Source organism: Drosophila mauritiana, chromosome X (genome assembly GCF_004382145.1).
Source record: "Drosophila mauritiana strain mau12 chromosome X, ASM438214v1, whole genome shotgun sequence".
NCBI lineage: Eukaryota > Metazoa > Arthropoda > Insecta > Diptera > Drosophilidae > Drosophila > Drosophila mauritiana.
The window spans coordinates 13,636,455-13,660,862 of NC_046672.1; the positions used below are offsets into that span (position 1 = coordinate 13,636,455).

At 34.5% G+C, this 24,408-nt stretch overlaps 1 protein-coding gene across 12 annotated transcripts in view; it reads right to left on the reverse strand.

Moving 5' to 3' along the window:
• Nucleotide 1: 1 nt before the first annotated feature.
• LOC117146718 (AMP deaminase 2) overlaps nt 2-24,408 on the reverse strand; it is a 33,265-nt gene continuing 8,858 nt past the window's right edge. Inside the window, exons 1-11 of one of the 12 annotated variants that reach the window (XM_033313147.1) lie at nt 8,637-9,070; nt 6,744-6,888; nt 4,088-4,422; nt 3,433-3,468; nt 2,161-2,279; nt 1,991-2,085; nt 1,474-1,930; nt 960-1,414; nt 598-892; nt 426-536; nt 2-360 (exon numbers count right to left, since the gene is read on the reverse strand). In XM_033313147.1, coding sequence (XP_033169038.1) covers nt 181-360; nt 426-536; nt 598-892; nt 960-1,414; nt 1,474-1,930; nt 1,991-2,085; nt 2,161-2,279; nt 3,433-3,468; nt 4,088-4,422; nt 6,744-6,888; nt 8,637-8,856 — 2,448 coding nt within the window. In that variant the 5' untranslated portion in view covers nt 8,857-9,070 and the 3' untranslated portion in view covers nt 2-180. Of the gene's footprint in view, nt 361-425; nt 537-597; nt 893-959; nt 1,415-1,473; nt 1,931-1,990; nt 2,086-2,160; nt 2,289-3,432; nt 3,469-4,087; nt 4,423-4,649; nt 4,733-6,743; nt 6,889-6,979; nt 7,202-8,636; nt 9,071-24,408 lie in introns of those variants that run through there. The other 11 variants (XM_033313146.1, XM_033313152.1, XM_033313150.1 and 8 more) reach the window with 11 other exon arrangements.

The following is a 24,408-nucleotide window of genomic DNA, read 5'->3' on the forward strand; positions in this document are numbered from 1 at the left end:
ATAAGTTTCGTGTACAAGTTTTGTATATTTAAAGGTTTTGGTCTGCCGCGTTTACATTTTGGTTAGTACAGAAACATTTAAATTATGTATATAACTAGCGTATATATCTGCGTAATTTGCATTAAGTTAGCATGGGAAGCCACAACAACGCGATGGAGCAGATGTACCACATGGACCAGACTATGTGGCGTTCATGTCTGCGATGGAGCACGTCTGGTTCACCTTGAAGATGTTGGACAGCTCGTCCAGCAGTGTCTCATAGCGATAGGCCACACGGATCTCTGGCACATTGGTGCGCGTGATGTCGTTGCCCATGATACCGTCCTCGTAGTAAATGGGTCCCAGCCACTGCTGTTTGATCTGTGGATGAAATCGGAATTGGAATCACTTGTCCGGATATAAACAAAAGCATGCTTGGAACTCACGGCATGTGGGAATCCGCTCATCATCACACTGTTCCTGGCCAGCTCGCACATGTCGCATGAGCTGAGCTTCCACACCTGGGCCGCAATGCTGTACTCCTCCATGAGGGGTTCCTGAAAAGGGGACATGGGTTAATTTAATGCTGACTATTAAGTCATATATAGGCTAGCCCACCTTGGTGAAGTGGAATTGCAAGGGATCATCCGTGGAGAGGGAAATGATGAGGCCACGGGCCAAATACTCTGGCAGCGGATTGCGATGGTAATTGAGGAACAGCGAGTTGTTCGACAGCGGCGACATGGCGATGCCGATCTGGGTCAGATAATACAGATACTGCAGCACGGGCACCTTGCGCAGCAGGAGCCCGTGGGAGATGTTCTCGGCCATGAGGAAGCCACAAACTAGATGCTGCACGGGTCCAGCCTCGCCGCAATGTGGCCGCAGCACAAAGGTGTTCATGTTGCGCGATCTGATGTGGCAAGGGTAACAGTGGGTTAATAAATCATATGTATCAATATCAATATACTTTCACTCACTGTCTAAACTTGTTCAGCACCGTCATGTTAGCGTACATATAGTAGATATAGTAGGCATAGGGCGGATTCTCCTCGTAGGTCCACTCCTCCGGACGGGGCACATCGTTGTCGAAGAGCGGATTCTCCGGCTTGGACTCATCGTCCACCGAATCGAATCCGATCACGTACTGCAGAAAGCGATGCAACTCGGGATGCTTGCTGGGTCGGGCTGTCGCCTCGAAGAGCGGCAGGAATATGTTGTTCAAGATCTCCTGGAATGACTTCATCATCTTGTTCGACTTGAAGATGTCGAAGAGACGGGGTATTTGGATGAGCCAGCGAATGTTCGAGCTGTACACATCATTGTCGATGGCCCACTTGGCCAGTTTGTACCACTCATCCGGCGACTTGCCATAGATGGAGAGACGCAGCTCGGCGTTCTGGTACTTGGATTCCTCCAGATCAAAGGCCACTTCCTGGCAAGGAAAAATAAGAATTAGTTTATATTCGCATTTAGTTGTAAATTAATAACCACCTTTATGATCTGTGCAAAGTATTTGCCATTCAGATAGTTGTCCGTCTTGAGGAAGACCTCCCTGAGCCGTGACTCTCCAATGGGATTGTACTTGGAGTTGAACTTGTCGAAGCGATGGAACGTGTTGCGATCGGCATGGACGTCCAGCATGTCGACGGTCAGGTCGTAGGTGGTCAGGTTCATCGACTGGAACACCTGGGCCAGAGTCATTTGCTGGCCGTTGGTGACGGTGACCACCTCGTTGGCGTTGTTCTTCAGCGTCTTCTTGATGAAACGCAGCAGATGCTTCTGGTTCATGCAGGATGCGGCATGGATGTGAGTGTCCACCTTGCGGGTGTTGTAGAAATCGCGATGCGGCACCGCCTTCTGGGCTGCCAGCTCACGCAGCTCGTTGAGGAGCACGTGCATCTGATACTTGGACGACAGATAGCAGAGACGTCGATAGCAGAAAGATTTCCTATGAAAGTCGAGCGTTTGACATTATTTCTGACATTGATCCATTGCTGAAAATACTTACAATGGCCCATCGGCAATCATATTGCACATGACCTGCATGTCGTTCACGAATTGGCTCATATCTGGATATTCGAATTTGATCTCACTGCTTTCGTCCTGGAATATTATTAGTTTGTAAGGATTCGTGGCGTGCTCGTGAGCAGACATATGTAAAGCTAGATAGATACTTACATCATTCTCGTAAATGTGAAACACTCCGTTGAGGGGCTTGATCTTGAAATCTTCGTCATTGGGAAACTCGACGTTCCACGGATTTGTAATCTTCATTGGCGAATGTCTCAAATGGACATCTGCAGATTCTTAACAGTTTCGAAGCAATTTGGGACGAGTGTGTTTGTGTTAAATTTAAATTCAAAAATAGAAATTCGTTTAGTTTTGAAGGCGATCGCAGCAGCAATGGTAATTGGTACAGTTAGTGGCAAAAACAACACTCTACACTCAGGTGTTTGTGCGAGTGTTATTCTCAGTAAGTATTGGTGTCTACAACGTGCTTTAGAGTGGACCTCCAATATCAGTACACCTACTATGCTCTTATATTTTTAAATATTCTAGCTTCCAATTTTCTTTTAAGCTTTTGAAGCATAATTAAATTACGATTTGATGTCTTAAATTAATCCCTATTAATTTAAAGGACGACAGGATACTAGAAAATACATCTGAGTTCCACTCGTGCGCTACAAAATCTTTCAAAGTGGAGTAGTTAAGTCTTTCCTTTTGTACAAGGCTTTTCCCTTTTAAAGGACCAAAAAAAGAGTGACGAACGGTGAGAGTTTAAGCTTTTATATCGTTTGTGATTTTAGCTGGGGCGTGTTTTTTTTGTTCTTTTGTGGAGGCAAATATACAGAACACACAAGTAACATATGCAAAAATACAGTGGAAGTTATAAATTAAACGGTCAATGAAAACATCCATGCGAGTGTTTGACAGAAAGTTCAATTCTGCAATGTGTTTTTGCCAAGTTTATATAGCGGGCGAAATAGCTAGAGATGAGTGTGACCAGCATTATGTTTAATGCAGCAGGAGAGGGACATAACTGCAGGTTAAGGTGGCCAATTTAGTATTGCATGATTGTACAAATTGGATGCAGCAATTAATCTTATAAACTACTATGCGAACTGGGAAACAGGTAACATAAATTATTATTATAGATTTAAGGTTGGTCATTAACACATTCTGGAACTTATGTATTTGTTTTTAATTACAATCACACTGAATAACTAGAAGCTGGCCACACTCTCTGCGTTGAAAGCAGCGTTTTTATCTATATTTTGAGGTTAGGAGCGTGAAGTAACCATTAAGAACACAAAACAAGATAAAGCAGTGCTCAACGGAAATCAAATTTCAGGCAGAAAGTTAGAAGGAGTTGTTCTTGTTGAACGTGGTTGAATAGTTGAATAGGAGGGAAGCGGGAAGGCAGGAAAATCGGGTGTGCACACGAATTACCTTGTATGTTCGCTACACTCATTTTGCGAATGATGTCTATAAGAAATAATGAAAAATACGAGAAGAGAAATAAATAGTCGATACGAAATCAAATTGAAATAAAAAAAGGGGGCTAAAAAGGTATGTAACATAAAGTATGTAACATAGACCGGCCAACTGGAAAACAGTTGCTCGTTAAAGGCTCTAAATAAAAAACGGAGGACATGAAAACGAAACGGAGAGAGACTTGAGCGAGGCGGCTAAGGCGGAGGCGAGATAGAGACGGACACACGAGCTAAACTCTGCAATTAAATGAGGTGGCAACGCCGGCACGTACAGTTTACACAAAACACTAATGCCAACTTGTATTATACATTATTCACTCGCAAGTGAATTAATTGCCATATATTAATAATATTTATAAATTGGGTGCATTACAACACTTAGGGACAATTGTACATTATTGCACTTTCATACATATTTACACATTTGCGATGGGCTGGGTCGATTTTATGAAGTACACCTAAGCAGCGTTTAAGTTAAGACCACAAATCGACCCAGTCCATGCATTAGGATATAAGTCGAAGATACCACTGTACAGGGGCAGACCAAAAGATAGCTTAGCACTCTTCCTTATGGGAATGGAGGATTGGATTGATGAAATACAAGAACTCACCCGACACCTCCTTGACGGGCAGATTGTTGATGCGATCCTTGAGCTTCACTGTCTTGAGGAATCGAGCCGTGGTCGAGGGAAACGATTGATCCGACATGGCCATGTAGTGGCTACGCAGGCGCAGTGCCTCGATCAGCAGGGTCGAGGCCCGCTCCAGATCCTCGAGCGGCACGCCACTGGTGTCCTCACCCGAAATGGAGACCCGCTGAAAGTTGATGTCCGCATCGTTTCTCTCCATATTAACGACGCTCTCGCGGCCCTCGGTGCTGCTGGATGATTCCCTGTTTGTGGCCAAAACGGCGGCTGCGGCCACGGGTCTAGGTCCTGTAGCCTGCCTAAAAAATTGAGACAAATACCAAAATTATGAATGTTATATAAACACAATGCATTCAAAACACTGACCCTCCTAGTGTAAATAGGAGAGGAAATAGCCTCGATACGTAAAGCTGGCTTTATTATTTCTTTAGATCTTACAACAATCTGTTACGGATTTAGTCACTGACAACTTTGGTACTACGTGTGTATAGTATGCAATTTATAAGGGATCTTCTGCTAGGCTGACCATTTGCAATCATCGGGCTGATACTCGTAGCAACGACCAAAGCTATAGCTGTCATCCGCGAAGGACATCCTGCCTGGACTAGTGACCACCGCCAATTGGAGCACTTCGCCACGGGTCTCTCTTCACTTTGATGGCGATGGAGATAGGGTAATGATCGATTGACCAGTTGATTTATGGCAATGCAAAGCTACCGATTGTCGCTAATTTGCAATCCAGCACGCTATTTAAGATACCTCTTGCAACCCCAAAAACCCAATTCAAAGTTGCCACAAATTGCGTGTCTTGCTACAGTATCTAAGCTAAATTTCTATGCTTCGATTGTCCTTTGTCTGGCGAATAAGCTCTAGCAATGAAACAACTTAGATTCCTAAAAAACGCACAGAGTAACTGTGTTTCTTGAACTTTATATCTAAGATAATTTAAAGGATACACACTCCAAGAACAACTCTCTATAACTTAAAACTAAGACTTAGTTTCAATATCACTAGATGGGCAGATAATGCCCCTCCAAAATTGTCAAGCCTTCTGCATATATATGATATATATATATAAAAACCCGTCACTTGGGGATTTCCCCTTTTGCTTTTTTAACTGGCGTGCGAAACCCGTCAGGATTCTAAGTTTATGCCCAAAAAAAAAAAAAACTTGAAGTGTCCGTGCGAGTTGGAAAGTTTTGCCAACGCCGCTTCTCGGCTTCTTCGCCTCTTTTTTTTATATTTTCTTTTTTTTTTTGAGCGACGCCTGGCGTGCGACACGAACAACAATGGATGGTGAATTTTAGTGGGACAGTGGGTGGCTATGGATGGGCTGGATGGCAGTTCGATGGCTGGTTTTGCCTATTAGGAGGGCTCAATGTCAGCGGAGGTCGCACAGGTAGTGTAGTACAGTGCAGTGCCAGGTGGGTAACTTTGGGCCGCGGTTCGCGCCGTTGAGCTGCCCGTTTATTGGATCGGAGCGTACTGAAAGTGACGGCATCCGCGCCAGAACTCAACCGTCGCTTGCAGTGGTTCTCCTGGCGGCGGGCTGACGGTGGTGGTGGTTCATTACGCCATAAGCCCCGGCACCACCAGCATAACCACCACTGCCAGCTCGATTTTAGGCGGCTTGGGCGAAAGTCCGTCACCTCCGTTGTGGCTGTCTGTCTAATGCACTTCCATTCAAAACCAAAACGTGTTCTGCATCGGTCCACACTTTCCCCGGCCAAAAATGAACACCCAAACAGAAACAGAAATCCGGACTCTGGCGGCAGACATAAACCCACTTTGGATTACCCCCGGGAATCTACTACATACATTCACCGAACGCCCACCTGGCAGACTGATAATTGCAACGCCTACACCTTGTGGCTGCCTCATTACGGGGCTATAGAAACTGCTCATGATTGAGAGGCAAGCACAGAGTGAAATGCATGCAAATCCCAATAATATGTTAAAATATGTGGGAATTACAAAATATTCAAAGTAAATAGATGTAGATTCAGATGTAAAAACATATTTTCATATGTTTTCAGATAAGATTTGTTTTTATTTTTGTCCTCTTTGATATTTCTTTGTTTGTTTAATAGAGATTTTAGCCTTGAAAAAAATCTAACCTTAATATAGAAAAGCTGATAAGGACTCAATCACGAGATCTGTGAACTCGTCGTGTTTTTTGTCTGCTTTGCATGTAAAGTAAACAAATCCGAAGCGAAGCGCAGCCGATTTAGGTTCGGATCTGATTGGTATAACATAATGGGGATTTGAAGACACAGCACAATACTTATAAAAATTATTTAAAAAAATAAAAAAAAATGTTCTTTTCCATATTTTGTGTGAACTTACATTTTGAAAGTGTACAGTTTCTTAAAAACGTATTATATTTTATTAAATGTAGCACGTAAGACAGGTTCTATTAAGTCCTATTAATAACTGATTAAACTGTTATAGTTTCCATTAGCAAATCACTAAAGTTTTACTGATAAGAGAAAACTAATCAGGTTTCTTCTCAAAATTCAACAATTTAAAAGTATAATCTTTCAAAGCTAGATTATCATTTAATTTTAATCGTTATAGGAGCATCTTTATGATATATGTATATGGGGTTTCTAACACTCACTTTTCATTGAGATGGCGCTGGATTTGCAGCTTCTTCTCGATCTGTTCAATGGGAAATTGGGGCACTTCATAGGGCGCCGAGATCTCGTTGGTCACCTCCACATCAGCTTCGGTCTTCTCATCCACCGGGGAATCGGCGAGATCACCTAAGAAATCAGAAAAGAATCACATTTATAGGGATTTATATAAAACAGGTAAAGGTATCAAGTTATAGAGCCCATGTGGTGCAAAACCTACTGAGATCGTCTGAAGAAATGGTGGGCGTGGAGGAGGCGGTGCCCTTGTCATTTAGCTGATTCCCCATCGGCCCCCCATAAAGTCGAACATCTACGCGCAACCGATGGGCGGTGTCCATGCGATTGAAGTTCATGGCAGTGGAAAAGTGTACAGAAAATGCAGAGAAAACCCGGGAAATCGGAGGATCGAAAACAAGGTTGTGTTGTGAAGTAACTTGGTCGAGAGTTGTCGCCTGAATGAAATTGGAAAACGTCGAAGATCGGAGAATTCCAGGCCGAGATCTACCGACGTCGACAGAGGCAGCGACTGAGACTGCGACTGCAGCAGAGGCGCATCATCTTCGGGGGGCACAAATAAATAATACAAAAAAGAAAATTAAACGAACTAAAACATTGACTCCCAAGAAAACAACCAAACGGAATTGATTGGCGACTACAAATTGGCGAACAACTAAGTTTTAAAAAATAGAAGGGCACTGAAAAAGATTTACATATAAGCTTTGATTCACTGGGAAATTATTAATCTGAACTAACTAATATCAAAGATCATTTAAATAGATCACTTGGATTTTAGGTAATAATTCAAATACAGATTATAATAGCTAATATTACGTATTTAAATTGTTCTTTTATATATTTTTTGCAGTGTAAAACAGCACGAAAGAGGCGGAAATGGTGGAGAAAGGGGCTGACAGCGGAGATAGCAAAAATACTGGCAAAATCAAAACACGCACTCAAAAAACAACAAACTAGATGAGGAGACTGATTACAACGATCCGAAGTTGGAATACACTTCAAGGTCACGAAGACAACAATAATCACCTATCATCAAAGGAATAAACCCGCGACAAAGAATCGTATTTAAGTGGGCTAATTATCTTAACTAAAAAGCTTAATGTTCCACAAGGCACAGGAGAATATATTCGCAGAAGCTTGAATGACACAATCTAAACTGAGTTATTATCTTTTTATTTTTGTATATTTTAAAGTATATATAAGTTGTGGTTGGCAAAACGTTTTAAGATTTTGAACGACCACTCTACAGGGTATTATAACTTTCCTATATTTTTATATGGGTTAGTGCGACTTAAGAGATGTTGCGACTGATTGGCAGCGCAGCGACAGAGGATTAGCGCTACACTGAAACAATGCAGTGCTACATACAATAATAAATAAATTAAACACTTTCCAGGCAACTGAAATGCGGTTTGTAAGCAACAATTAATATTTGCTTAATAAAATATGCATAGTTAACAAGTTATTAAATACAACTTGTAAGCAAACATCATATCTGCATCCACAATGCATTTCTTCGAGTGTAGCGAACCGTGTGAGTTATTGCTACAGGTTTTTTTTTGAGTGAGAGTGCTTTGCTGTGTGCGTGGGAGAGTGAATGTCATTTGCTTTCTTTTTGCAGCAGAGAAAATAGAGAGAGAGAGAGGGAAAGACAACGACATCGAAGGAAAGAGATGACATAGAAACATTCAACTTGCTATAATATTATAATAGGCAAGAGATGATTTGCAAGAAATAAGCTACCCCATCTTCATTGTTTATAGGGCCTATGTTTTGTTATTAACTGGACTGCTGTGTTTTCTCGCAGTGCACGAGGTCAGTGGGTGGTTCGTGTGGCCTGTGTCGTCGATGCATTCACTTACATGGGCAGCGGCTGGGGGTCGCCCTTAGGGAACTCGGCTTTTGGGGCATGGACATGGAGGTGCAGGAGTTGAGGCTCTTGCCGCTGGCCTTGCTGCCCAGCGGACCGCCAGCATTGGTGGCCGCATGGGACATCATCGATCCGTCAAAGGAGTCCACATCCTGGACGCGCAGCTCGACGGGCGAACCGTCCGAGGTGCTCAGCATTCCGCGGTACGACATCTCGGCAATTGAGATCCTGGATCCTGGGATCCTGAACGTCTATATTGGCTATCGGCTAATCCAAATGCGTGTTTCGCGTTGAATTGTTTCGATTTTTCTCCGGTGTTTATTACTGATTTCTGTGTTGTGAAAATATTGAGTGTTTGTATGTGTTTGTTTTTTTTTTATGTAATTCCCCCGGTGACAGGTGTCGCCGCTCTGCTCGAGATTCTGCTCTGGGGCAATGTCTTTGGGCAACTGTCGGTTCGGATCGGTGGGATATATGCCGCCCGCGATCGACTGCACTTAATTTAGTTTGAATTCCGTCCGACGCAATTCGCGCATCTCCTACGCGCCTGTCTTTCGCTTTTTTCTTTGTCTAGGTCTCAGTGTTTTCCTCTGCTTTCTCTCCTCTCACTCTCTATATACAGAGGTGGTCAAAAGTATTTACACAACGAGCTTTTTTTTCAATTGTCAACTAATTGAAAAAAAAGCTCGTTGTGTAAATACTTTTGACCACCTCTGTAGTTTCACACCTCTCCCGATCCCAGCAGATCCAAAGTTTATATATCGGGTAAAGTTGGTAGGGAGCTTTCTAGTCACTCGCAAACACGGCCGCGGCACAAAGCTCGGAAAGCCCACAATGTTTGCTAATTATAAACAATATTTTGGATAAACAAACTGCATATAGCCACGCCGAATGGGTGGAACGCAATGGGGGTTTTCAAGATCAAAGCTCTTCGAACCCAGTGAAAATATATATGTACATATTAGAAGAATAACACTATGGCATTGTCTTTAACATTGACATCTTCAGATTGGCTAAGAATGGGCATATGAATTATAGGAATAACAGTTTTTCCATTTATTGTGGATTCGGTAAAAAAAATCAAATTTTACGAAGGTCTTCTTCACTATAACAAGGATATAGGTGGTCATAAAGATCCCTATGACTTTTTGAAGGATTTAGGGAAATTAATTTTTTGGGTCAATTTTCGCATTTTTTGTAAGGGGTTACATCATCAAAATTTGCAAAAAATGGCGAAAAAATAAATTTCCCATGTTTGAACACAGTTTGATTGCAAATTTAATTACGAGCTCAACGAGCTATGATATTCTATGGTGAGACACTTACTTTTTAAGTTGTGGCCAAAAAACGGAATATTTTATTAGTGAAATTTTAAAAAGTGTTTTTGCAAAAAAAAATATTTCCGATTGGAATTTTCATCATATCTTGGCTAAATATGGTCATAAAGCTAAAAGAATAACTGTTTTGAGCAGCTAATTACCAATGCTAACGATCCCTATCACTTTTTGCAGAATTTAAGAAAATTGATTTTCAGGTCATTTTTTCTCATTTTTTGTAAGGGGTTACATCATCAAAATTTGCAAAAAATGGCGAAAAAATAAATTTCCCATGTTTGAACACAGTTTGATTGCAAATTTAATTACGAGCTCAACGAGCTATGATATTCTATGGTGAGACACTTACTTTTAAAGTTGTGGCCAAAAAACGGAATATTTTATTAGTTAAATTTTAAAAAGTGTTTTTGCAAAAAAAAATATTTCCGATTGGAATTTTCATCATATCTTGGCTAAATATGGTCATAAAGCTAAAAGAATAACTGTTTTGAGCAGCTAATTACCAATGCTAACGATCCCTATCACTTTTTCCAGAATTTAAGAAAATTGATTTTCAGGTCATTTTTTCTCATTTTTTGTAAGGGGTTGCATCATCAAAATTTGCAAAAAATTGCGGAAAAATAAATTTCCCAAGTTTGAACACAGTTTGATTGCAAATTTAATTACGAGCTCAACGAGCTATGATATTCTATGGTGAGACACTTACTTTTTAAGTTGTGGCCAAAAAACGAAATATTTTATTAGTGAAATTTTAAAAAGTGTTTTTGCAAAAAAAAATATTTCCGATTGGAATTTTCATCATATCTTATGTTACATCATCAAAATTTGCAAAAAATTGCGGAAAAATAAATTTCCCAAGTTTGAACACAGTTTGATTGCAAATTTAATTACGAGCTCAACGAGCTATGATATTCTATGGTGAGACACTTACTTTTTAAGTTGTGGCCAAAAAACGAAATATTTTATTAGTGAAATTTTAAAAAGTGTTTTTGCAAAAAAAAATATTTCCGATTGGAATTTTCATCATATCTTGGCTAAATATGGTCATAAAGCTAAAAGAATATCTGTTTTAAGCAGCTAATTACCAATGCTAACGATCCCTATCACTTTTTGCAGAATTTAAGAAAATTGATTTTCAGGTCATTTTTTCTCATTTTTTGTAAGGGGTCATCAAAATTTGCAAAAAATGGCGGAAAAATAAATTTCCCAAGTTTGAACACAGTTTGATTGCAAATTTAATTACGAGCTCAACGAGCTATGATATTCTATGGTGAGACACTTACTTTTTAAGTTGTGGCCAAAAAACGGAATATTTTATTAGTGAAATTTTAAAAAGTGTTTTTGCAAAAAAAAATATTTCCGATTGGAATTTTCATCATATCTTGGCTAAATATGGTCATAAAGCTAAAAGAATAACTGTTTTGAGCAGCTAATTACCAATGCTAACGATCCCTATCACTTTTTGCAGAATTTAAGAAAATTGATTTTCAGGTCATTTTTTCTCATTTTTTGTAAGGGGTTACATCATCAAAATTTGCAAAAAATGGCGAAAAAATAAATTTCCCAAGTTTGAACACAGTTTGATTGCAAATTTAATTACGAGCTCAACGAGCTATGATATTCTATGGTGAGACACTTACTTTTAAAGTTGTGGCCAAAAAACGGAATATTTTATTAGTGAAATTTTAAAAAGTGTTTTTGCAAAAAAAAATATTTCCGATTGGAATTTTCATCATATCTTGGCTAAATATGGTCATAAAGCTAAAAGAATAACTGTTTTGAGCAGCTAATTACCAATGCTAACGATCCCTATCACTTTTTCCAGAATTTAAGAAAATTGATTTTCAGGTCATTTTTTCTCATTTTTTGTAAGGGGTTACATCATCAAAATTTGCAAAAAATTGCGGAAAAATAAATTTCCCAAGTTTGAACACAGTTTGATTGCAAATTTAATTACGAGCTCAACGAGCTATGATATTCTATGGTGAGACACTTACTTTTAAAGTTGTGGCCAAAAAACGGAATATTTTATTAGTTAAATTTTAAAAAGTGTTTTTGCAAAAAAAAATATTTCCGATTGGAATTTTCATCATATCTTGGCTAAATATGGTCATAAAGCTAAAAGAATAACTGTTTTGAGCAGCTAATTACCAATGCTAACGATCCCTATCACTTTTTCCAGAATTTAAGAAAATTGATTTTCAGGTCATTTTTTCTCATTTTTTGTAAGGGGTTACATCATCAAAATTTGCAAAAAATGGCGGAAAAATAAATTTCCCAAGTTTTAACACAGTTTGATTGCAAATTTAATTACGAGCTCAACGAGCTATGATATTCTATGGTGAGACACTTACTTTTTAAGTTGTGGCCAAAAAACGGAATATTTTATTAGTGAAATTTTAAAAAGTGTTTTTGCAAAAAAAAATATTTCCGATTGGAATTTTCATCATATCTTGGCTAAATATGGTCATAAAGCTAAAAGAATAACTGTTTTGAGCAGCTAATTACCAATGCTAACGATCCCTATCACTTTTTGCAGAATTTAAGAAATTTGATTTTCAGGTCATTTTTTCTCATTTTTTGTAAGGGGCTACATCATCAAAATTTGCAAAAAATGGCGAAAAAATAAATTTCCCAAGTTTGAACACAGTTTGATTGCAAATTTAATTACGAGCTCAACGAGCTATGATATTCTATGGTGAGACACTTACTTTTAAAGTTGTGGCCAAAAAACGGAATATTTTATTAGTGAAATTTTAAAAAGTGTTTTTGCAAAAAAAAATATTTCCGATTGGAATTTTCATCATATCTTGGCTAAATATGGTCATAAAGCTAAAAGAATAACTGTTTTGAGCAGCTAATTACAAATGCTAACGATCCCTATCACTTTTTCCAGAATTTAAGAAAATTGATTTTCAGGTCATTTTTTCTCATTTTTTGTAAGGGGTTACATCATTAAAATTTGCAAAAAATGACGAAAAAATAAATTTCCCAAGTTTGAACACAGTTTGATTGCAAATTTAATTACGAGCTCAACGAGCTATGATATTCTATGGTGAGACACTTACTTTTAAAGTTGTGGCCAAAAAACGGAATATTTTATTAGTGAAATTTTAAAAAGTGTTTTTGCAAAAAAAAATATTTCCGATTGGAATTTTCATCATATCTTGGCTAAATATGGTCATAAAGCTAAAAGAATAACTGTTTTGAGCAGCTAATTACCAATGCTAACGATCCCTATCACTTTTTCCAGAATTTAAGAAAATTGATTTTCAGGTCATTTTTTCTCATTTTTTGTAAGGGGTTACATCATCAAAATTTGCAAAAAATTGCGGAAAAATAAATTTCCCAAGTTTGAACACAGTTTGATTGCAAATTTAATTACGAGCTCAACGAGCTATGATATTCTATGGTGAGACACTTACTTTTTAAGTTGTGGCCAAAAAACAAAATATTTTATTAGTGAAATTTTAAAAAGTGTTTTTGCAAAAAAAATATTTCCGATTGGAATTTTCATCATATCTTATGTTACATCATCAAAATTTGCAAAAAATTGCGGAAAAATAAATTTCCCAAGTTTGAACACAGTTTGATTGCAAATTTAATTACGAGCTCAACGAGCTATGATATTCTATGGTGAGACACTTACTTTTTAAGTTGTGGCCAAAAAACGAAATATTTTATTAGTGAAATTTTAAAAAGTGTTTTTGCAAAAAAAAATATTTCCGATTGGAATTTTCATCATATCTTGGCTAAATATGGTCATAAAGCTAAAAGAATAACTGTTTTAAGCAGCTAATTACCAATGCTAACGATCCCTATCACTTTTTGCAGAATTTAAGAAAATTGATTTTCAGGTCATTTTTTCTCATTTTTTTTAAGGGGTTACATCATCAAAATTTGCAAAAAATGGCGGAAAAATAAATTTCCCAAGTTTGAACACAGTTTGATTGCAAATTTAATTACGAGCTCAACGAGCTATGATATTCTATGGTGAGACACTTACTTTTTAAGTTGTGGCCAAAAAACGGAATATTTTATTAGTGAAATTTTAAAAAGTGTTTTTGCAAAAAAAAATATTTCCGATTGGAATTTTCATCATATCTTGGCTAAATATGGTCATAAAGCTAAAAGAATAACTGTTTTGAGCAGCTAATTACCAATGCTAACGATCCCTATCACTTTTTCCAGAATTTAAGAAAATTGATTTTCAGGTCATTTTTTCTCATTTTTTGTAAGGGGTTACATCATCAAAATTTGCAAAAAATTGCGGAAAAATAAATTTCCCAAGTTTGAACACAGTTTGATTGCAAATTTAATTACGAGCTCAACGAGCTATGATATTCTATGGTGAGACACTTACTTTTTAAGTTGTGGCCAAAAAACGAATATTTTATTAGTGAAATTTTAAAAAGTGTTTTTGCAAAAAAAAATATTTCCGATTGGAATTTTATCATATCTTGGCTAAATATGGTCATAAAGCTAAAAGAATATCTGTTTTAAGCAGCTAATTACCAATGCTAACGATCCCTATCACTTTTTGCAGAATTTAAGAAAATTGATTTTCAGGTCATTTTTTCTCATTTTTTGTAAGGGGTCATCAAAATTTGCAAAAAATGGCGGAAAAATAAATTTCCCAAGTTTGAACACAGTTTGATTGCAAATTTAATTACGAGCTCAACGAGCTATGATATTCTATGGTGAGACACTTACTTTTTAAGTTGTGGCCAAAAAACGGAATATTTTATTAGTGAAATTTTAAAAAGTGTTTTTGCAAAAAAAAATATTTCCGATTGGAATTTTCATCATATCTTGGCTAAATATGGTCATAAAGCTAAAAGAATAACTGTTTTGAGCAGCTAATTACCAATGCTAACGATCCCTATCACTTTTTGCAGAATTTAAGAAAATTGATTTTCAGGTCATTTTTTCTCATTTTTTGTAAGGGGTTACATCATCAAAATTTGCAAAAAATGGCGAAAAATAAATTTCCCAAGTTTGAACACAGTTTGATTGCAAATTTAATTACGAGCTCAACGAGCTATGATATTCTATGGTGAGACACTTACTTTTAAAGTTGTGGCCAAAAAACGGAATATTTTATTAGTGAAATTTTAAAAAGTGTTTTTGCAAAAAAAAATATTTCCGATTGGAATTTTCATCATATCTTGGCTAAATATGGTCATAAAGCTAAAAGAATAACTGTTTTGAGCAGCTAATTACCAATGCTAACGATCCCTATCACTTTTTCCAGAATTTAAGAAAATTGATTTTCAGGTCATTTTTTCTCATTTTTTGTAAGGGGTTACATCATCAAAATTTGCAAAAAATTGCGGAAAAATAAATTTCCCAAGTTTGAACACAGTTTGATTGCAAATTTAATTACGAGCTCAACGAGCTATGATATTCTATGGTGAGACACTTACTTTTAAGTTGTGGCCAAAAAACGGAATATTTTATTAGTAAATTTTAAAAAGTGTTTTTGCAAAAAAAAATATTTCCGATTGGAATTTTCATCATATCTTGGCTAAATATGGTCATAAAGCTAAAAGAATAACTGTTTTGAGCAGCTAATTACCAATGCTAACGATCCCTATCACTTTTTCCAGAATTTAAGAAAATTGATTTTCAGGTCATTTTTTCTCATTTTTTGTAAGGGGTTACATCATCAAAATTTGCAAAAAATGGCGGAAAAATAAATTTCCCAAGTTTGAACACAGTTTGATTGCAAATTTAATTACGAGCTCAACGAGCTATGATATTCTATGGTGAGACACTTACTTTTTAAGTTGTGGCCAAAAAACGGAATATTTTATTAGTGAAATTTTAAAAAGTGTTTTTGCAAAAAAAAATATTTCCGATTGGAATTTTCATCATATCTTGGCTAAATATGGTCATAAAGCTAAAAGAATAACTGTTTTGAGCAGCTAATTACCAATGCTAACGATCCCTATCACTTTTTGCAGAATTTAAGAAATTGATTTTCAGGTCATTTTTTCTCATTTTTTGTAAGGGGTTACATCATCAAAATTTGCAAAAAATGGCGAAAAATAAATTTCCCAAGTTTGAACACAGTTTGATTGCAAATTTAATTACGAGCTCAACGAGCTATGATATTCTATGGTGAGACACTTACTTTTAAAGTTGTGGCCAAAAAACGGAATATTTTATTAGTGAAATTTTAAAAAGTGTTTTTGCAAAAAAAAATATTTCCGATTGGAATTTTCATCATATCTTGGCTAAATATGGTCATAAAGCTAAAAGAATAACTGTTTTGAGCAGCTAATTACCAATGCTAACGATCCCTATCACTTTTTCCAGAATTTAAGAAAATTGATTTTCAGGTCATTTTTTCTCATTTTTTGTAAGGGGTTACATCATCAAAATTTGCAAAAAATGCGGAAAAATAAATTTCCCAAGTTTGAACACAGTTTGATTGCAAATTTAATTACGAGCTCAACGAGCTATGATATTCTATGGTGAGACACTTACTTTTAAAGTTGTGGCCAAAAAACGGAATATTTTATTAGTGAAATTTTAAAAAGTGTTTTTGCAAAAAAAAATATTTCCGATTGGAATTTTCATCATATCTTGGCTAAATATGGTCATAAAGCTAAAAGAATAACTGTTTTGAGCAGCTAATTACCAATGCTAACGATCCCTATCACTTTTTCCAGAATTTAAGAAAATTGATTTTCAGGTCATTTTTTCTCATTTTTTGTAAGGGGTTACATCATCAAAATTTGCAAAAAATGGCGGAAAAATAAATTTCCCAAGTTTGAACACAGTTTGATTGCAAATTTAATTACGAGCTCAACGAGCTATGATATTCTATGGTGAGACACTTACTTTTAAGTTGTGGCCAAAAAACGGAATATTTTATTAGTGAAATTTTAAAAAGTGTTTTTGCAAAAAAAAATATTTCCGATTGGAATTTTCATCATATCTTGGCTAAATATGGTCATAAAGCTAAAAGAATAACTGTTTTGAGCAGCTAATTACCAATGCTAACGATCCCTATCACTTTTTGCAGAATTTAAGAAATTGATTTTCAGGTCATTTTTTCTCATTTTTTGTAAGGGGTTACATCATCAAAATTTGCAAAAAATGGCGAAAAATAAATTTCCCAAGTTTGAACACAGTTTGATTGCAAATTTAATTACGAGCTCAACGAGCTATGATATTCTATGGTGAGACACTTACTTTTAAAGTTGTGGCCAAAAAACGGAATATTTTATTAGTGAAATTTTAAAAAGTGTTTTTGCAAAAAAAAATATTTCCGATTGGAATTTTCATCATATCTTGGCTAAATATGGTCATAAAGCTAAAAGAATAACTGTTTTGAGCAGCTAATTACCAATGCTAACGATCCCTATCACTTTTTCCAGAATTTAAGAAAATTGATTTTCAGGTCATTTTTTCTCATTTTTTGTAAGGGGTTACATCATCAAAATTTGCAAAAAATGGCGGAAAAATAAATTTCCCAAGTTTGAACACAGTTTGATTGCAAATTTAATTACGAGCTCAACGAGCTATGATATTCTATGGTGAGACACTTACTTTTAAAGTTGTGGCCAAAAAACGGAATATTTTATTAGTGAAATTTTAAAAAGTGTTTTTGCAAAAAAAAATATTTCCGATTGGAATTTTCATCATATCTTGGCTAAATATGGTCATAAAGCTAAAAGAATAACTGTTTTGAGCAGCTAATTACCAATGCTAACGATCCCTATCACTTTTTCCAGAATTTAAGAAATTGATTTTCAGGTCATTTTTTCTCATTTTTTGTAAGGGGTTACATCATCAAAATTTGCAAAAAATGGCGAAAAATAAATTTCCCAAGTTTGAACACAGTTTGATTGCAAATTTAATTACGAGCTCAACGAGCTATGATATTCTATGGTGAGACACTTACTTTTAAAGTTGTGGCCAAAAAACGGAATATTTTATTAGTGAAATTTTAAAAAGTGTTTTTGCAAAAAAAAATATTTCCGATTGGAATTTTCATCATATCTTGGCTAAATATGGTCATAAAGCTAAAAGAATAACTGTTTTGAGCAGCTAATTACCAATGCTAACGATCCCTATCACTTTTTCCAGAATTTAAGAAAATTGATTTTCAGGTCATTTTTTCTCATTTTTTGTAAGGGGTTACATCATCAAAATTTGCAAAAAATGCGGAAAAATAAATTTCCCAAGTTTGAACACAGTTTGATTGCAAATTTAATTACGAGCTCAACGAGCTATGATATTCTATGGTGAGACACTTACTTTTAAAGTTGTGGCCAAAAAACGGAATATTTTATTAGTAAATTTTAAAAAGTGTTTTTGCAAAAAAAAATATTTCCGATTGGAATTTTCATCATATCTTGGCTAAATATGGTCATAAAGCTAAAAGAATAACTGTTTTGAGCAGCTAATTACCAATGCTAACGATCCCTATCACTTTTTGCAGAATTTAAGAAATTGATTTTCAGGTCATTTTTTCTCATTTTTTGTAAGGGGTTACATCATCAAAATTTGCAAAAAATGGCGAAAAAATAAATTTCCCAAGTTTGAACACAGTTTGATTGCAAATTTAATTACGAGCTCAACGAGCTATGATATTCTATGGTGAGACACTTACTTTTAAAGTTGTGGCCAAAAAACGGAATATTTTATTAGTGAAATTTTAAAAAGTGTTTTTGCAAAAAAAAATATTTCCGATTGGAATTTTCATCATATCTTGGCTAAATATGGTCATAAAGCTAAAAGAATAACTGTTTTGAGCAGCTAATTACCAATGCTAACGATCCCTATCACTTTTTCCAGAATTTAAGAAAATTGATTTTCAGGTCATTTTTTCTCATTTTTTGTAAGGGGTTACATCATCAAAATTTGCAAAAAATGGCGGAAAAATAAATTTCCCAAGTTTGAACACAGTTTGATTGCAAATTTAATTACGAGCTCAACGAGCTATGATATTCTATGGTGAGACACTTACTTTTTAAGTTGTGGCCAAAAAACGGAATATTTTATTAGTGAAATTTTAAAAAGTGTTTTTGCAAAAAAAAATATTTCCGATTGGAATTTTCATCATATCTTGGCTAAATATGGTCATAAAGCTAAAAGAATAACTGTTTTGAGCAGCTAATTACCAATGCTAACGATCCCTATCACTTTTTCCAGAATTTAAGAAAATTGATTTTCAGGTCATTTTTTCTCATTTTTTGTAAGGGGTTACATCATCAAAATTTGCAAAAAATGGCGGAAAAATAAATTTCCCAAGTTTGAACACAGTTTGATTGCAAATTTAATTACGAGCTCAACGAGCTATGATATTCTATGGTGAGACACTTACTTTTTAAGTTGTGGCCAAAAAACGGAATATTTTATTAGTGAAATTTTAAAAAGTGTTTTTGCAAAAAAAAATATTTCCGATTGGAATTTTCATCATATCTTGGCTAAATATGGTCATAAAGCTAAAAGAATAACTGTTTTGAGCAGCTAATTACCAATGCTAACGATCCCTATCACTTTTTCCAGAATTTAAGAAAATTGATTTTCAGGTCATTTTTTCTCATTTTTTGTAAGGGGTTACATCATCAAAATTTGCAAAAAATGGCGAAAAAATAAATTTCCCAAGTTTGAACACAGTTTGATTGCAAATTTAATTACGAGCTCAACGAGCTATGATATTCTATGGTGAGACACTTACTTTTAAAGTTGTGGCCAAAAAACGGAATATTTTATTAGTGAAATTTTAAAAAGTGTTTTTGCAAAAAAAAATATTTCCGATTGGAATTTTCATCATATCTTGGCTAAATATGGTCATAAAGCTAAAAGAATAACTGTTTTGAGCAGCTAATTACCAATGCTAACGATCCCTATCACTTTTTCCAGAATTTAAGAAAATTGATTTTCAGGTCATTTTTTCTCATTTTTTGTAAGGGGTTACATCATCAAAATTTGCAAAAAATGGCGAAAAAATAAATTTCCCAAGTTTGAACACAGTTTGATTGCAAATTTAATTACGAGCTCAACGAGCTATGATATTCTATGGTGAGACACTTACTTTTTAAGTTGTGGCCAAAAAACGGAATATTTTATTAGTGAAATTTTAAAAAGTGTTTTTGCAAAAAAAAATATTTCCGATTGGAATTTTCATCATATCTTGGCTAAATATGGTCATAAAGCTAAAAGAATAACTGTTTTGAGCAGCTAATTACCAATGCTAACGATCCCTATCACTTTTTGCAGAATTTAAGAAAATTGATTTTCAGGTCATTTTTTCTCATTTTTTGTAAGGGGTTACATCATCAAAATTTGCAAAAAATGGCGAAAAAATAAATTTCCCAAGTTTGAACACAGTTTGATTGCAAATTTAATTACGAGCTCAACGAGCTATGATATTCTATGGTGAGACACTTACTTTTAAAGTTGTGGCCAAAAAACGGAATATTTTATTAGTGAAATTTTAAAAAGTGTTTTTGCAAAAAAAAATATTTCCGATTGGAATTTTCATCATATCTTGGCTAAATATGGTCATAAAGCTAAAAGAATAACTGTTTTGAGCAGCTAATTACCAATGCTAACGATCCCTATCACTTTTTCCAGAATTTAAGAAAATTGATTTTCAGGTCATTTTTTCTCATTTTTTGTAAGGGGTTACATCATCAAAATTTGCAAAAAATGGCGGAAAAATAAATTTCCCAAGTTTTAACACAGTTTGATTGCAAATTTAATTACGAGCTCAACGAGCTATGATATTCTATGGTGAGACACTTACTTTTTAAGTTGTGGCCAAAAAACGGAATATTTTATTAGTGAAATTTTAAAAAGTGTTTTTGCAAAAAAAAATATTTCCGATTGGAATTTTCATCATATCTTGGCTAAATATGGTCATAAAGCTAAAAGAATAACTGTTTTGAGCAGCTAATTACCAATGCTAACGATCCCTATCACTTTTTGCAGAATTTAAGAAATTTGATTTTCAGGTCATTTTTTCTCATTTTTTGTAAGGGGTTACATCATCAAAATTTGCAAAAAATGGCGAAAAAATAAATTTCCCAAGTTTGAACACAGTTTGATTGCAAATTTAATTACGAGCTCAACGAGCTATGATATTCTATGGTGAGACACTTACTTTTAAAGTTGTGGCCAAAAAACGGAATATTTTATTAGTGAAATTTTAAAAAGTGTTTTTGCAAAAAAAAATATTTCCGATTGGAATTTTCATCATATCTTGGCTAAATATGGTCATAAAGCTAAAAGAATAACTGTTTTGAGCAGCTAATTACCAATGCTAACGATCCCTATCACTTTTTCCAGAATTTAAGAAAATTGATTTTCAGGTCATTTTTTCTCATTTTTTGTAAGGGGTTACATCATCAAAATTTGCAAAAAATGGCGGAAAAATAAATTTCCCAAGTTTGAACACAGTTTGATTGCAAATTTAATTACGAGCTCAACGAGCTATGATATTCTATGGTGAGACACTTACTTTTTAAGTTGTGGCCAAAAAACGGAATATTTTATTAGTGAAATTTTAAAAAGTGTTTTTACAAAAAAAAATATTTCCGATTGGAATTTTCATCATATCTTGGCTAAATATGGTCATAAAGCTAAAAGAATAACTGTTTTGAGCAGCTAATTACCAATGCTAACGATCCCTATCACTTTTTCCAGAATTTAAGAAAATTGATTTTCAGGTCATTTTTTCTCATTTTTTGTAAGGGGTTACATCATCAAAATTTGCAAAAAATGGCGAAAAAATTAATTTCCCAAGTTTGAACACAGTTTGATTACAAATTTAATTACGAGCTCAACGAGCTATGATATTCTATGGTGAGACACTTACTTTTTAAGTTGTGGCCAAAAAACGGAATATTTTATTAGTGAAATTTTAAAAAGTGTTTTTGCAAAAAAAAATATTTCCGATTGGAATTTTCATCATATCTTGGCTAAATATGGTCATAAAGCTAAAAGAATAACTGTTTTGAGCAGCTAATTACTAACGATCCCTATCACTTTTTCCAGAATTTAAGAAAATTGATTTTCAGGTCATTTTTTCTCACTTTTTGCAGAATTTAAGAAAATTGATTTTCAGGTCATTTTTTCTCATTTTTTGTAAGGGGTTACATCATCAAAATTTGCAAAAAATGGCGAAAAAATAAATTTCCCAAGTTTGAACACAGTTTGATTGCAAATTTAATTACGAGCTCAACGAGCTATGATATTCTATGGTGAGACACTTACTTTTAAAGTTGTGGCCAAAAAACGGAATATTTTATTAGTGAAATTTTAAAAAGTGTTTTTGCAAAAAAAAATATTTCCGATTGGAATTTTCATCATATCTTGGCTAAATATGGTCATAAAGCTAAAAGAATAACTGTTTTGAGCAGCTAATTACCAATGCTAACGATCCCTATCACTTTTTCCAGAATTTAAGAAAATTGATTTTCAGGTCATTTTTTCTCATTTTTTGTAAGGGGTTACATCATCAAAATTTGCAAAAAATTGCGGAAAAATAAATTTCCCAAGTTTGAACACAGTTTGATTGCAAATTTAATTACGAGCTCAACGAGCTATGATATTCTATGGTGAGACACTTACTTTTAAAGTTGTGGCCAAAAAACGGAATATTTTATTAGTTAAATTTTAAAAAGTGTTTTTGCAAAAAAAAATATTTCCGATTGGAATTTTCATCATATCTTGGCTAAATATGGTCATAAAGCTAAAAGAATAACTGTTTTGAGCAGCTAATTACCAATGCTAACGATCCCTATCACTTTTTCCAGAATTTAAGAAAATTGATTTTCAGGTCATTTTTTCTCATTTTTTGTAAGGGGTTACATCATCAAAATTTGCAAAAAATGGCGAAAAAATAAATTTCCCAAGTTTGAACACAGTTTGATTGCAAATTTAATTACGAGCTCAACGAGCTATGATATTCTATGGTGAGACACTTACTTTTAAAGTTGTGGCCAAAAAACGGAATATTTTATTAGTGAAATTTTAAAAAGTGTTTTTGCAAAAAAAAATATTTCCGATTGGAATTTTCATCATATCTTGGCTAAATATGGTCATAAAGCTAAAAGAATAACTGTTTTGAGCAGCTAATTACCAATGCTAACGATCCCTATCACTTTTTCCAGAATTTAAGAAAATTGATTTTCAGGTCATTTTTTCTCATTTTTTGTAAGGGGTTACATCATCAAAATTTGCAAAAAATTGCGGAAAAATAAATTTCCCAAGTTTGAACACAGTTTGATTGCAAATTTAATTACGAGCTCAACGAGCTATGATATTCTATGGTGAGACACTTACTTTTAAAGTTGTGGCCAAAAAACGGAATATTTTATTAGTTAAATTTTAAAAAGTGTTTTTGCAAAAAAAAATATTTCCGATTGGAATTTTCATCATATCTTGGCTAAATATGGTCATAAAGCTAAAAGAATAACTGTTTTGAGCAGCTAATTACCAATGCTAACGATCCCTATCACTTTTTCCAGAATTTAAGAAAATTGATTTTCAGGTCATTTTTTCTCATTTTTTGTAAGGGGTTACATCATCAAAATTTGCAAAAAATGGCGGAAAAATAAATTTCCCAAGTTTTAACACAGTTTGATTGCAAATTTAATTACGAGCTCAACGAGCTATGATATTCTATGGTGAGACACTTACTTTTAAAGTTGTGGCCAAAAAACGGAATATTTTATTAGTGAAATTTTAAAAAGTGTTTTTGCAAAAAAAAATATTTCCGATTGGAATTTTCATCATATCTTGGCTAAATATGGTCATAAAGCTAAAAGAATAACTGTTTTGAGCAGCTAATTACCAATGCTAACGATCCCTATCACTTTTTCCAGAATTTAAGAAAATTGATTTTCAGGTCATTTTTTCTCATTTTTTGTAAGGGGTTACATCATCAAAATTTGCAAAAAATTGCGGAAAAATAAATTTCCCAAGTTTGAACACAGTTTGATTGCAAATTTAATTACGAGCTCAACGAGCTATGATATTCTATGGTGAGACACTTACTTTTAAAGTTGTGGCCAAAAAACGGAATATTTTATTAGTTAAATTTTAAAAAGTGTTTTTGCAAAAAAAAATATTTCCGATTGGAATTTTCATCATATCTTGGCTAAATATGGTCATAAAGCTAAAAGAATAACTGTTTTGAGCAGCTAATTACCAATGCTAACGATCCCTATCACTTTTTCCAGAATTTAAGAAAATTGATTTTCAGGTCATTTTTTCTCATTTTTTGTAAGGGGTTACATCATCAAAATTTGCAAAAAATGGCGGAAAAATAAATTTCCCAAGTTTTAACACAGTTTGATTGCAAATTTAATTACGAGCTCAACGAGCTATGATATTCTATGGTGAGACACTTACTTTTTAAGTTGTGGCCAAAAAACGGAATATTTTATTAGTGAAATTTTAAAA